A 14609-nucleotide genomic window follows, 5' to 3' on the forward strand; every position below is an offset into this window, starting at 1 on the left:
ACAGAAAGACAGAGAGACACAGAGAGACAGAGGTACAGAGACACAGGGAGATACAGAAAGACAGAGAGACACAGAGAGACAGAGGTACAGAGACACAGAGAGATACAGAAAGACAGAGAGACACAGAGGTACAGACACACAGGGAGACACAGAAAGACAGAGAGACACAGAGGTACAGAGACACAGGGAGACACAGAAAGACAGAGAGACACAGAGGTACAGAGACACAGGGAGATACAGAAAGACAGGGAGACACAGAGGTACAGAGACACGGGGAGATACAGAAAGACAGGGAGACACAGAGAGACAGAGACACAGGGAGATACAGAAAGACAGAGAGACACAGAGAAACAGGGGTACAGAGACACAGGGAGATACAGAAAGACAGAGAGACCGAGAGACACAGAGGTACAGAGACAGAGGGAGATACAGAAAGACAGAGAGAGACAGAGGTACAGAGACACAGGGAGATACAGAAAGACAGAGAGACACAGAGAAACAGGGGTACAGAGACACAGGGAGATACAGAAAGACAGAGAGACACAGACAGACAGAGGTACAGAGACAGAGGGAGATACAGAAAGACAGAGAGACACAGAGAGACGGAGACACAGGGAGATACAGAAAGACAGGGAGACAGAGAGAGACAGAGGTACAGAGACACAGGGAGATACAGAAAGACAGAGAGACACAGAGGTACAGAGACACAGGGAGATACAGAAAGACAAGGAGACACAGGGAGATACAGAAAGACAGAGAGACACAGAGAGACAGAGGTACAGAGACACAGGGAGATACAGAAAGACAGAGAGACACAGAGGTACAGAGACACAGGGAGATACAGAAAGACAAGGAGACACAGGGAGATACAGAAAGACAAGGAGACACAGAGGTACAGAGACACAGGGAGATACAGAAAGACAGAGAGACACAGAGAGACAGAGGTACAGAAACACAGTGAGATACAGAATGACAGAGAGACCGAGAGACACAGAGACACAGGGAGATACAGTAAGACAAGGAGACACAGAGAGACAGAGGTACAGAGACACAGGGAGATACAGAAAGACAGAGAGACACAGAGAGACAGAGGTACAGAGACACAGGGAGATACTGAAAGACAGAGAGACCGAGAGACACAGAGGTACAGAGACACAGGGAGATACAGAGAGACAGAGAGACACAGATGTACAGAGACACAGGGAGATACAGAAAGACAGAGAGACAGAGAGAAAGAAAGTGGAGATTCAGGGAGACAGAGAGATACATAGCTTATGGAAATCCAGAGAGGCAACCAGATACAGAGACACAGTAAGATAAAGGGAGATACAGGGACATCGGGAGTTGAGAGATACAGGGACACAAGAAGATACAGGAAATATAGAGAGACAAGGAGATGCAGGGAGAACCGAGAGATTGAGAGAGAGATAGGGAGATACAGAGACACAGGGAGATACAGAGACACAGGGAGATATAGAGACACAGGGAGATACAGAGACACAAGGAGATATAGAGACACAGGGAGATACAGAGACACAGGGAGATACAGAGAGACAGCGAGATATAGAGACACAGGGAGATACAGAGACACAGGGAGATACAGAGACACAGGGAGATACAGAGACACAGGGAGATACAGAGACACAGGGAGATACACAGAGACAGGGAGATACAGAGACACAGGGAGATACAGAGAGACAGCGAGATATAGAGACACAGGGAGATACAGAGACACAAGGAGATACAGAGACACAGGGAGATACAGAGACACAGGGAGATACAGAGACACAGGGAGATATAGAGACACAGGGAGAAAGAGACACAAGGAGATACAGAGACACAGGGAGATACAGAGAGACAGGGAGATACAGAGACACAGGGAGATACAGAGAGACAGCGAGATATATAGACACCTGGAGATACAGAGAGACAGGGAGATCCGGAGAGACAGGAATATATAGAGTCACAGGGAGATAGAGAGACACAGGGAGACACAGAGGTACAGAGACACAGGGAGATACAGAAAGACAGAGAGACACAGAGGTACAGAGACACGGGGAGATACAGAAAGACAGAGAGACAGAGAGGTACAGAGGTACAGAGACACAGGGAGATACAGAAAGACAGAGAGACACAGAGAGACAGAGGTACAGAGACACAGGGAGATACAGAAAGACAAGGAGACACAGAGGTACAGAGACACAGGGAGATACAGAAAGACAGAGAGACCGAGAGACACAGAGGTACAGAGACACAGGGAGATACAGAAAGACAGAGAGACCGAGAGACACAGAGACACAGAGGTACAGAGACACAGGGAGATACAGAGAGACAGAGAGACACAGAGATACAGGGAGATACAGAAAGACAGAGAGACCGAGAGACACAGAGGTACAGAGACACAGAGAGATACAGAAAGACAGAGAGACACAGAGAGACAGAGGTACAGAGACACAGGGAGATACAGAGAGACAGAGAGACCGAGAGACACAGAGATACAGGGAGATACAGAAAGACAGAGAGACAGAGAGAAAGAAAGTGGAGATTCAGGGAGACAGAGAGATACATAGCTTATGGAAATCCAGAGAGGCAACCAGATACAGAGACACAGTAAGATAAAGGGAGATACAGGGACATCGGGAGTTGAGAGATACAGGGACACAAGAAGATACAGGAAATATAGAGAGACAAGGAGATGCAGGGAGAACCGAGAGACTGAGAGAGAGATAGGGAGATACAGAGACACAGGGAGATATAGAGACACAGGGAGAAAGAGACACAAGGAGATACAGAGACACAGGGAGATACAGAGAGACAGGGAGATACAGAGACACAGGGAGATACAGAGAGACAGCGAGATATATAGACACCTAGAGAGACTGGGAGATCCGGAGAGACAGGAATATATAGAGTCACAGGGAGATAGAGAGACACAGGGAGACACAGAGGTACAGAGACACAGGGAGATACAGAAAGACAGAGAGACACAGAGGTACAGAGACACAGGGAGATACAGAAAGACAGAGAGACACAGAGGTACAGAGACACGGGGAGATACAGAAAGACAAGGAGACACAGAGGTACAGAGACACAGGGAGAGACAGAGAGGTACAGAGACACAGGGAGATACAGAAAGACAGAGAGACACAGAGAGACAGAGGTACAGAGACACAGGGAGATACAGAAAGATAGAGAGACACAGAGGTATAGAGGCACAGGGAGATGCAGAAAGACAAGGAGACACAGAGGTACAGAGACACAGGGAGATACAGAAAGACAGATTAATGATTTAGATGAGAATTTAGGAGGCATGGTTAGTAAGTTTGCAGATGACACCAAGATTGGTGGCACAGTGGATAGTGAAGAAGGTTATCTAGGATTGCAACGGGATCTTGATCAATTAGGCCAGTGGGCTGACGAATGGCAGATGGAGTTTAATTTAGATAAATGTGAGGTGATGCATTTTGGCAGATCAAATCAGGCCAGGACCTACTCAGTTAATGGTATGGCGTTGGGGAGAGTTATAGAACAAAGAGATCTAGGAGTACAGGTTCATAGATCCTTGAAGGTGGAGTCGCAGGTGGACAGGGTGGTGAAGAAGGCATTCGGCATGCTTGGTTTCATTGGTCAGAACATTGAACACAGGAGTTGGGATGTCTTGTTGAAGTTGTACAAGACATTGGTACGGCCACACTTGGAATATTGTGTGCAGTTCTGGTCACCCTATTATAGAAAGGATATTATTAAACTAGAAAGAGTGCAGAAAAGATTTACTAGGATGTTACCGGGTCTTGATGGTTTGAGTTATAAGGAGAGGCTGGATAGACTGGGACTTTTTTCCCTGGAGCGTAGGAGGCTTAGGGGTGATCTTATAGAGGTCTATAAAATAATGAGGGGCATAGATAAGGTAGATAGTCAACATCTTTTCCCAAAGGTAGGGGAGTCTAAAACTAGAGGGCATAGGTTTAAGGTGAGAGGGGAGAGATTCAGAAGGGCCCAGAGGGGCAATGTCTTCACTCAGAGGGTAGTGAGTGTGGAATGTGCTGCCAGAGGTAGTAGTAGAGGCGGGTACAATTGTGTCTTTTAAAAAGCATTTAGATAGTTACATGGGTAAGATGGGTATAGAGGGTTATGGGCCAAGTGCGGGCAACTGGGACTAGCTTAATGGTAAAAACTGGGCGGCATGGACTGGTTGGGCCGAAGGGCCTGTTTCCATGCTGTAAACTTCTATGATTCTATGGTCACCTTGGTCCTCATCCGAGGTTCCAAGCACACAGCACAAGCAGTAGTCATGCAGATCTGACGAATCAGGGGCAAGATTCTCCGACCCCCCGCCGGGTTGGAGAATCGGCGGGGGCTGGCGTGAATCCCGCACCCGATGGTTGCCGAAGTCTCCGCCACCGGATATTCGGCGGGGGCGGGGATCGCGCCGTGCTGGTTGGCGGGGCCCCCCGCTCGATTCTCCTGCCCGGATGGGCCGAAGTCCCGCTGCTAAAATGCCTGTCCTGCCGGCGTAAATTAAACCACCTACCTTACCGGCGGGACAAGGCGGCGCGGGCGGGGTCCGGGGTCCTGGGGGGAGCGCGGGGCGATCTGGCCCCGGGGGGTGCCCTCACGGTGGCCTGGCCCGCGATCAGGGCCCACCGATCCGCGGGCGGGCCTGTGCCGTGGGGGCACTCTTTCCCTTCCGCCACGGTCTCCACCATGGCGGAGGCAGAAGAGACTCCCTCCACTGCGCATGCGCGGGAATGCCGTCAGCGGCCGCTAACTCTCCCGCGCATGCGTCGCCCGGAGATGTCATTTCCGCGCCAGCTGGCGGGGCACCAAATGCCTTTTCCGCCAGCTGGCGGGGCGGAAATTCTTCCGGCGCCGACCTAGCCCCTCAAGGCTGGGGCTCAGCCCCCAAAGATGCGGAGCATTCCGCACGTTTGGGGCGGCGCGATGCCCGCCTGATTTGCGCCGTTTTGGGCGCCAGTCGGCGGACATCGCGCCGTTTCCGGAGAATTTCGCCCCAGATCTCATATTCAAGCCTCCAAAGTTGTGAAAGTAACTTCTGAAGTTTTTAAAGTAACCACTCAGCACAAATACTGTGAACAAAGCCTTTCACACAGTCAGGCAATAAGCAGGTGAAATTTCAGTACTGATTGGCACATTTTCCCAACATATCTTCAGCTCCCTAAATTGCTGCTGCGCTTTTGCTTTGCTTTCACAAGCAGATTCCAGGAAACTCGAGGACCTAACACAGCCTATGTTACTGTCACTGTAATTGAGCAATTAACAAAGCGGAATTGATAACGCACCCCTCCCAAAGTTGTTCGCAGGTAGCCTAATGTGCTGCAGTTAAATAGGAAAGATAATGGATGTTAGAGAAGCCTGCCTGATGTGCTGTAAATTTCCTGGGGTTTAATCCCCATCTGCTCCCAAATGCACTCACCCCTGCAAGTCAAAATTTAGCCCATTCAGTCTGCTGCTGTAAAAACTTTAGTTAGTTCCAAGCTAATAAAACCATATTGGAATGTTTCTTGCTGCGCAGATCAAAATAAACAATGAGCTCAGCTTTTGAACAGATTGTACCCTGGTTTTCAGCCTGCCCACCAAAACTCTACTATTGAGTCAGTTTAATACAGTGTTTCTGAAGTTTTAAAGATAATTTACTGCACTTTGTTGACATCAGCTTAATTGCTGGAAAGAATGTTTGGGATGAAAACTGGGAGAGTTAAAAATGCTTATCTAGAAGACATATCAGTGGTTGGGGGGCGATATGATAATGATGACATCATCGGTGCTCAGAAGGAAAAAATAACATTCCTATTCCTTTATATAAATTACTTTCTACCTGGGATTTATGAGTTCTCGACTGCACTACTGTTACTGTCCCAAACCGAGAACAAATGGAGATTATATGCTACACGCATCAGCATTAAAGAATGGTGTCGAGAGGAGTAACTTTGTGACAGAATATTGTGCATTCAAATCCTTCTCCTGTGAGTTGAGCACAACAATTTAAGTTGACACTGACAGTGCTGCATTATCAGAAGGATTGGGATGAATTCTCTGTCTTCCCAGCCACGGGGGGCGGGATTTTCCAATAATAGGGCTATGTCCCCACACCGCGTGAAAACCGGCGGCAACCACTCCGGTGTCATCGGCCCCCAAAAGTGAGGAATTCTCCCCTTTTTAAGGGGCTAGGTTGGCGGCGGAGTGGTTCCCGCAGCTCCAGCCGGCACAGAACGGCCCACGCGAGTTTGCACATGCGCGCAACGGCCGGTGTATTTCCGCGCATGCGCGGGGTTTCCCTTCTCCGCGTCGGCCCCCGGGCAATATGGCGGAGCCCTACTGGGCCCGGCGCGGAGTAAAGTAGGCCCCCACGGAACCAGCCCGCCTGCCGATCGGTAGGCCCCAATCGCGGGCCAGGCCACCATGGGGGCCCCACCCTCCCCGGGATCGGATCCCCTTCCCAAGAACGGCCCCCGCACACTTACCTTCCAGGTCCCGCTGTATGTGAGGTGAGTAATCCACGCTGGCGGGACTCAGGCCACTCGGCCCTTCGGGGCCCGGAGAATCGCCGGGGGGGGGGCGGCAACAGCTCCCGACCGGCGCGGCAGGTGTTCCGCCGACGCCCGAAAAACGGCACCGGAGAATAGGGAAGCCAGTGGAGGGGCGGGATTCGCGCCTCCCCCCCGGGGATTCTCTGACCCAGCGCAGGGTCGGAGAATCCGGGCCATGTTTCTTGGTGGTGCGCCGTCGTTGGTCAAAGGGATTTCCCATTGTAGCTACCCCACGCCGCCAGAAAACCCACGGGTGGGGGTGTGCTGCCGGCAGAATGGAGAATCCCGCCGGCGGAGAATTCACCACACTGTCTTTCAGATGAAGCTTTTCTGGCAAATGTAAAAGATCCCGAGGCACTATTTCAAAGAAGAACGTGGTTACCCCTGAGATTCTGGCCAATATTTATCTTTCAAGTAACCACTGAAACAGACCATTTCCTCATTATTGCACTGCTGTTTGTGGAAGCCTGCTATTCACGCATTGGCTGCATATTTCCTGCACTGCTACAGCAGCTAAATTTCAAAAGTACTTCATTGGCTCTTGAGTGCTTGGGATGCCATGAAGTCATGAAAAGCTCTGTATAAATCCAGAACAGTTTCCCAATTTTTACTGCACAAAATAAGGCATACATTTATTTGACAGTACAAAATGGGCAGTATTGCATTGAGCTCTGTTATTTGACCAATCATATATACCATACTGTTGAAGTCAGTTGGACTGAATATTGGGTGGGGCATATGTATCACTGACGACTGTCGATAATGCTGCCTGTTTTGCATCCCTACTAATATCTAATTTCACCTCCAATTATTGGAAAACAATAACGTCAGCATGTGTGAAACTGGTAGGATCTCAGGAGCTTTGTTCTGATACTGCTACTTCAAGTTTTCACAGGTTTTCCAGGTGGGAGCTGGCACATGGCCCTTGCAATCCCCATGATTGGTAAATTTGCACTGACTGTACAGCTATGATATATTCCACCTTGGATACGAAGCTGTTTATCTTTGTGTTTCAGGTCCCTGTTAACGTTTTCTAGCCCAGTGTAGTATGAAAGCCTTCATAGCAGCACTGAGGACTTTAATTGAATGTTGTGAGGTTGAACATTATCATCATTCTGTACTTTTGCCTGTTGCTGCATTGGTGTGCATAATACCAATTTTATTGGGTTTGCTGAGCTCGTGGGTTTGTTTGTCTGAATGGTTGAATGTTTGAAGATTAGCAGTGTCTAGGTATGCTCTCAAATCTGGGGATGCACGATGCTTTGTTGTAGCTACTGTATTATCTTGTTCCTTGAATGTTGTGCTGTGCCGTTAGTCTTTGGAATAAATTAAAAAATACAACTTTTAATGGCAATATGAAGGAACTTTGCTTGTGTGTTGAAGTGGATGTGTGCTAGAAATCTAAGCCCCCACTTCCGATTGCGGCTATGCAGAACTAAGTCGCACATTTGGCAGCTCCCGCTAAAAATGGACTTTTGGGCTCTTTTCAGGGCCCCCAACAGCATTTTTCCGATGTTTCCCGGTGTGAGAAGGAAATTACAATAGTTCCCCGACAGTGTATGGCTTGGACCAGGAGCGGGGCGACTAAAATAGTGGTGGTGAACCCAAAGAAGGTGCGAGGGAAGAAGAGAAAAATGGCGGTAGGCGGGGACCAGGCAGCATGGATGCAGTGGGCGCAGGAGCAGCAGGAGGTTATCAAGCGCTGCTTCAGGGAGATTAAAGCGGACCTGCTGGAGCCGATGAAGGCTTCTATAGACAAGCTGCTGGAGACCCAGAATGCCCAGGGGGTGGCGATCCGCGAGGTCCGACAAAGGGTCTCCGACAACGAGGACGAGATCTTAGGTCTTGCGGTAAAGGTGGAGGCGCACCACAAGAAATGGCAGGAACGGTTCGAGGAGATGGAGAATCATTCGAGGCGGAAGAATTTGCGGATTCTGGGCCTCCCCGAGGGGCTGGAGGGGTCGGACGTGGGGGCCTATGTGGTCACCATGCTAAACTCGCTGGAGCAGCAGGTGGGAGAACGGGGAGGTTCGAATATACCAGGACTGGAGTGCGGAGGTGGCGAAGAAGAGTGCCGGGTACAATCGGGCGAAGGCGGTGCTGCACAGAAAGGGGGTGAAGTTTGGCATGCTGCAGCCGGCGCGTCTGTGGGTCACCTATAAGGACCGGCACCATTATTTTGAGTCTCCGGAGGAGGCGTGGGCCTTTGTCTAGGCCGAGAAACTGGACACAAATTGAGGGTCAGGATGGGTAGTCGGGGATTGTTGTTGGGGCGTTACACTTTGAGGGGGGGTTCTTTGCTCTTATTTCTGTTTGGTTCGGTGAGCGTGGTTAGGGTGGGTTGGGCACTGTTTTGGCTGGGTCTGTCGAGTGGGCTCTTTGAGGGGGATAAGTAAATGGAGTAGGGGTGGATGGCCGGTAGGGGGCGGGTGAGGCCCGAGTCGGGGGTGAGGGGACTGGGCCTGTAAAAGGAGCGGCGACATTGGTGGCGGGACCGGGCAGGTGGAAAGCGCGGGTTTTTTCCCGCGCTGGAGGGGGCGGGGCCGGGGCGGGGAAGCGAGGGTTATTTCCCGCGCTTGGGATGGAAGGGGGAGGCGGGGAGCCTGTGGATGGGTAATGGAGGAGGAGGATATGTCCCACAATGGGAGGAGTCGAAGGAGAGGCGGGAGTAGCCGGGGTCAGCAGGAGTCAGCTGACTTGCGGGAGTGCAATGGGGGGAGTAAAGCAGCGAGGAGGGATCCTAGCGGGGGTGGTGGGGGTTGGGGGGGTGGGTAGGGGGGAACTGGGTTGCTGCTGCTATGGTCAAGGGGGAGCTGGAGCGAGTCGAGGGTGTTGGGACGGGGGTCTGCCGCCGTGGGGAATGGGTCGGGCGTGGGGTGCGGGCGCGTGGCTGGCCAAGGAGAGGTTATGGCTAGTCGGCGGAGGAGGGGGGCGGGTGCCCCCCCAATCCGGCTGATAACCTGGAATGTAAGGGGACTGAACGGGCCGGTCAAGCGGGCCCGGGTGTTCGCGCACCTGAAGGGGCTGAAGGCGGATGTGGTCATGCTCCAGGAGACATACCTGAAGGTGGCAGACCAGGTAAGATTGAGGAAGGGGTGGGTAGGTCAGGTGTTTCACTCAGGGTTGGATGCCAAAAGTCGGGGGGTGGCGATCTTGGTGGGAAAGAGGGTGTCGTTCGAGGCGTTGAGCATTGTGACAGACAATGGCGGCAAGTATGTAATGGTAAGTGGTAAGCTGCAAGGGGAGTTGGCATTGGTGCTGGTCAATGCTTATGGCCCGAACTGGGACGATGCGGGTTTTATGTGGCGCATGTTGGGTCGGATCCTGGACTTGGAAGTGGGGGGTCCTGATAATGGCGGGGGGGACTTTAACACGGTGTTGGATCCTGCACTGGATCGCTCCAGGTCTAGGACGGGTAGGAAACCGGCGGCGGCTAAGGTGCTGAGGGGGTTTATGGACCAGATGGGAGGGATGGACCCTTGGAGATTTGCAAGGCCGGGGACTAGGGAATATTCATTCTTCTTGCATGTCCATAAGGCTTATTCTTGGATCGACTTCTTTATTATGAGTAGGGCGCTGATAGCGAGAGTAGAGGATAGTGAGTACTCAGCGATAGCCATTTCGGATCACGCCCCGCATTGGGTAGACCTAAAGCTGGGGGAGGAGAGGGACCAGCGCCCATTGTGGCGCTTGGAGGTGGGGCTGTTGGCGGACGAGGAGGTGAGTGAGCGGGTCCGAGGAAGCATAGAGAGATACCTGGAGGCCAACGATAACGGGGAGGTCCGAGTGGGGATGGTATGGGAGGCGCTGAAGGCGGTGGTTAGGGGAGAGCTGATCTCCATCAGGGCCCACAAGGAGAGGAGAAAGTAGAGGGAGAGGGAGAGGCTGGTGGGGGAGATGGTGAGGGTAGACAGGAGGAATGCGGAAGCGCCGGAGGAGGGACTGCTGAGGAAGAGGCGTAGCCTACAGGCCAAATTCGACCTGTTGACCACCAGGAAGGTGGAGGTGCAGTGGAGGAAGGCCCAGGTGGCGATTTATGAGTATGGGGAAAAGGCAAGTCGGATGCTGGAGCATGAACTTCGGAAGCGGGACACAGCTAGGAAGATCAGGGGAGATAAGGATAGGGGAGGGAGTATGGTGCGGAGTGGGGTTGACATCAATGGGGTCTTCAGGGACTTTTATGAGGAATTGTATCGGTCGGAGCCACCACGGGAGGAGGGAGGGATGGGCCGCTTTCTGGACCGAGTGAGGTTTCTGAAGGTGGAGGAGGGACTGGTAGCGGGATTGGGGGCCCCGATTGGGCTGGAGGAGCTGGCCAAAGTGATAGGGAGCATGGAGGTGGGGAAGGCACCGGGGCCGGACGGTTTCCCGGTCGAATTCTACAAGAAATATGTGGACCTGTTGGGCCCGTTGCTTGTTCGGACCTTCAATAAGGCAAGCGATGGGGGGGGGCTTTGCCCCCGACGATGTCCCGGGCACTGATCTCCTTGATCCTGCAGTGTGGGTCTTACTGGCCGATTTTGTTGTTAAATGTAGATGCCAAGGTGCTGGCAAAGGTCACGAGAATTGAGGATTGTGTGCCGCAGGTGATCCACGAAGACCAGATGGGATTCGTGAAGGAGAGGTTAGGGAACGCAAATGTGCGGAGGCTCCTGAACGTTATTATGATGCCGGCGAGGGAGGGGGAGGCAGAGATAGTGATGGCGATGGACGCTGAGAAGGCCTTCGATAGGGTAGAGTGGGGGTACTTGTGGGAGGTGCTGAAGAGGTTCGGGTTTGGGGAGGGGTTTGTCAGGTGGGTTAGGTTGTTGTACGAGGTCCCGATGGCGAGTGTGGCCACGAACAAGAGGAGGTCTGAGTACTTTCGGTTGCATCGAGGGACGAGGCAGGGGTGTCCCCTGTCCCCCCTGCTCTTCGCGCTGGCGATTGAACACCTGGCTATGGCCTGAGGGAGTCGAGGAACTGGAGGGGGCTGGTGCGGGGCGGGGAGGAGCATAGGGTGTCGCTCTATGCAGACGACTTGCTGCTAGATGTGGCGGACCCGGTGGGGGGAATGCCGGAGGTAATGAGGATCCTCAGGGAGTTCGGGGATTTCTCAGGGTACAAGCTCAACATGGGGAAGAGCGAGTTGTTCGTGGTTCACCCAGGGTACCAGGGGAGGGAGATTGGCGAGCTCCCACTAAAAAGGGCGGAGAGGAGCTTCAGGTACTTGGGGGTCCAGGTGGCCAGGAGCTGGGGGGCCCTGCATAGACTTAATTTCACGAGGCTGGTGGAGCAAATGGAGGAGGAGTTCAAGAGGTGGGATGCGCTGCCGCTGTCCCTGGCGGGTAGGGTGCAGTCAGTTAAGATGACGGTGCTCCCAAGGATTTTGTTTTTGTTCCATTGCCTCCCTATTTTTATCCCGAAGGCCTTCTTTGGGCGCTTCAACAGGAGCATAACGGGGTTTGTGTGGGCGCGAGGGACTCCAACGGTGAGAAGGGTGTTCCTGGAGCGGAGTAGGGATGGGGGGGGGCTGGCACTGCCCAACCTCTGTGGGTACTACTGGGCCGCCAATGCGGCGATGGTGCGCAAGTGGGTGATGGAGGGGGAGGGGGCTGCATAGAAGAGGCTGGAGACGGCGTCTTGTGAGGGTACGAATCTGGAGGCGCTGGCAATGGTGCCGCTGCCGCTCCCTCCAATGAGGTATACCACAAGTCCGATAGTGGCGGCTACCCTCAAAATCTGGGGTCAGTGGAGGTGGCACAGGGGGGAAGTTGGGGCCTCGGTGTGGACCCCAACACGGGGAACCAGGTTTGTCCCAGGGAGAATAGATGGAGGGTTTTCGGGGTCGCACAGGGCAGGGATAAGAAGGTTGGGGGACCTGTTTGTAGACGGGAAGTTCGCGAGCCTGGGTGAACTGGAGGAGAAGTATTGCCTCCCCCCTGGGGAACACCTTCAGATATTTACAGGTAAGGGCGTTTGCCAGGCGGCAAGTGGTGGAATTCCCATGACTGCTGCCACGCACAGTACAGGACAGGGTGCTCAAGGGGGGGTGGGTTGGAGTGGGGAAGATCTCGGAAACTTACCAGGTGATGCAGGAGGAGGAGGTGGCCTCGGTGGTGTTGAAAGGCACGTGGGAGGAGGAGTTGGGAAAGGAGATCGAAGAGGGGACATGGGCAGATGCCCTAGGGAAGGTGAACTCTTCCTCATCGTGCGTGAGGCTCAGCCTCATACAGTTTAAAGTGCTGCACAGGGCACACATTACCGGGACAAGGATGAGCCGGTTTTTTGGGGGTGAGGACAGGTGTGTTAGGTGCTCAGGGAGCCCAGCAAATCAGACTCATATGTTCTGGGCTGGAGGAATTTTGGAAGGGCGTAGCGAGGACGGGTGGTAGGATCCAGGGTCAGGCCGGGCTGGGGGCTCGCAATATTTGGGGTCGCAGGGGAGCCGTGAGTGCAGGAGGTGAAAGAGGCCGGTATTCTGGCCTTTGCGTCCCTGGTAGCCCGACGAAGGATTCTTCTTCAGTGGAGGGATGCGAGGCCCCCAAGCGCGGAATCCTGGATCAACGATATGGCGGGGTTTATTAAATTGGAGAGGGTGAAATTCGCCTTAAGGGGATCGGTACAAGGGTTCTTTAGGCGGTGGCAACCGTTCTTGGACTTCCTGGCAGAACGGTAGACATTGGTCAATGGCAGCAGCAACCCGGGGGAGGGGGGGGGGGTCTATTTCATTTTTGTTTATTTACCCTGGGGGATCTGAGGGGGTATATATATTTGCTATGTTTGCTTTGTGTTAACTCGGGGTGTTAATTTATTATTTATGTATGGGGGGAGGGGGGTACGGGGGTTGTTTTAATTTGTTCTGTATTTAATTTTATTGGGTTTCTTTTTCATTCTGTTTTTGATATTTTGTGAAAACCCGAATAAAAATTATTTTAAAAAAGAAAAGAAATCTGAGCCCCCTCACCTGCATGTTAAGTCGAATACGATGAGGGCCAAGTCCATGTCGCAGAAAGGAAGATGCTGTTAATTGTTCATCAACAACTTCATGGGACTCGAGACCCAGGGGAGGACATTCTGAAAATGAGAGATGGAGTTAGGTGATGAACTACAGATGGGAGAATTGGATTTTAATACAAATGTGTACGATTCACACAGGAGATTGTCTGATGACAGAATTCTCTGTTTGGTGATGTCTGAACACAGAAATGGCTCTTTTGTAAGATTGCGAATGTGTTCACTGAACGAGTCTCCTTTTAATCATTCCAGCCATTAAAAAGGATATTTCCAAATTAAATCTTTCTTTACATCGAAAAGAAATAGCTGGTGACCCAGCCAATATTCCACAAACCAATTATATCAAATGCTCTTGCAGCTTGGCAATGTATATAATTCAGTGCTTCCACGTTTATACGCCGCACAGAAGATGCACATCAAAACTATGCAAGGGGAGATGAGCACTGCATACAAGTGCTTTGCTATGAATCTAGTGTTTGCATATTCATGCTCTGTCAGGACCATCTGGGGCGGCACAGTGGTTAGCACTGCTGCCTCACAGCGACGTGGTCCCGGGACTGTCTTTTTAAAAAAAAATTTGAGTACCCAATTCATTTTTTTCCCAATTGAGGGGCAATTTAGTGTGGTCAATCTACCTACTCTGCACCTCTTTGCGTTGCGGGAACAAGACCCACACAGACACGGGGAGAATATGCAAACTCCACACGGACAGTGACCCAGGGCCGGGATCGAACCCGGGTCCTTGGCACTGTGAGGCAGCAGTGCTAACCGCTGTGCCGCCCCATCTCGGATCAATGTGGAGTTTACACATTCTCCTGTGTCTGCGTGGGTTTCTCCCAAAGATGTACAGGTCAGGTGGATTGGCCATGCTAAGTTGCCCCTTAGGATCTAAAGATGTACAGGTTCGGTGCGGTTACGGGGATAGGGTGAAATATTGGGCCCAAGTAGGGTGCTCTTTTGAAGGGTCGGTGCAGATTCAATGGGCCGAATGACCTCCCTCTGCACTCTAGCATTTCTATGATCTAGTACCTCCATCTCCCTGCTCAGTCAAGACAATCTAGTGCC

General features: G+C 52.2%; 1 protein-coding gene across 1 annotated transcript in view; it reads right to left on the minus strand.

Annotated features, from left to right (window-relative positions):
* Positions 1-14609, minus strand: part of LOC140396897 (inactive carboxypeptidase-like protein X2) — a 118939-nt gene that overhangs the window by 41259 nt on the left and 63071 nt on the right. Inside the window, exon 9 of the mRNA XM_072485744.1 lies at positions 13495-13604. Within this exon, the coding sequence (XP_072341845.1) occupies positions 13495-13604 (110 nt within the window). The remainder of the gene's footprint in view (positions 1-13494; positions 13605-14609) is intronic.

Source organism: Scyliorhinus torazame, chromosome 20, assembly GCF_047496885.1.
Source record: "Scyliorhinus torazame isolate Kashiwa2021f chromosome 20, sScyTor2.1, whole genome shotgun sequence".
Taxonomy (NCBI): Eukaryota; Metazoa; Chordata; class Chondrichthyes; order Carcharhiniformes; family Scyliorhinidae; genus Scyliorhinus; species Scyliorhinus torazame.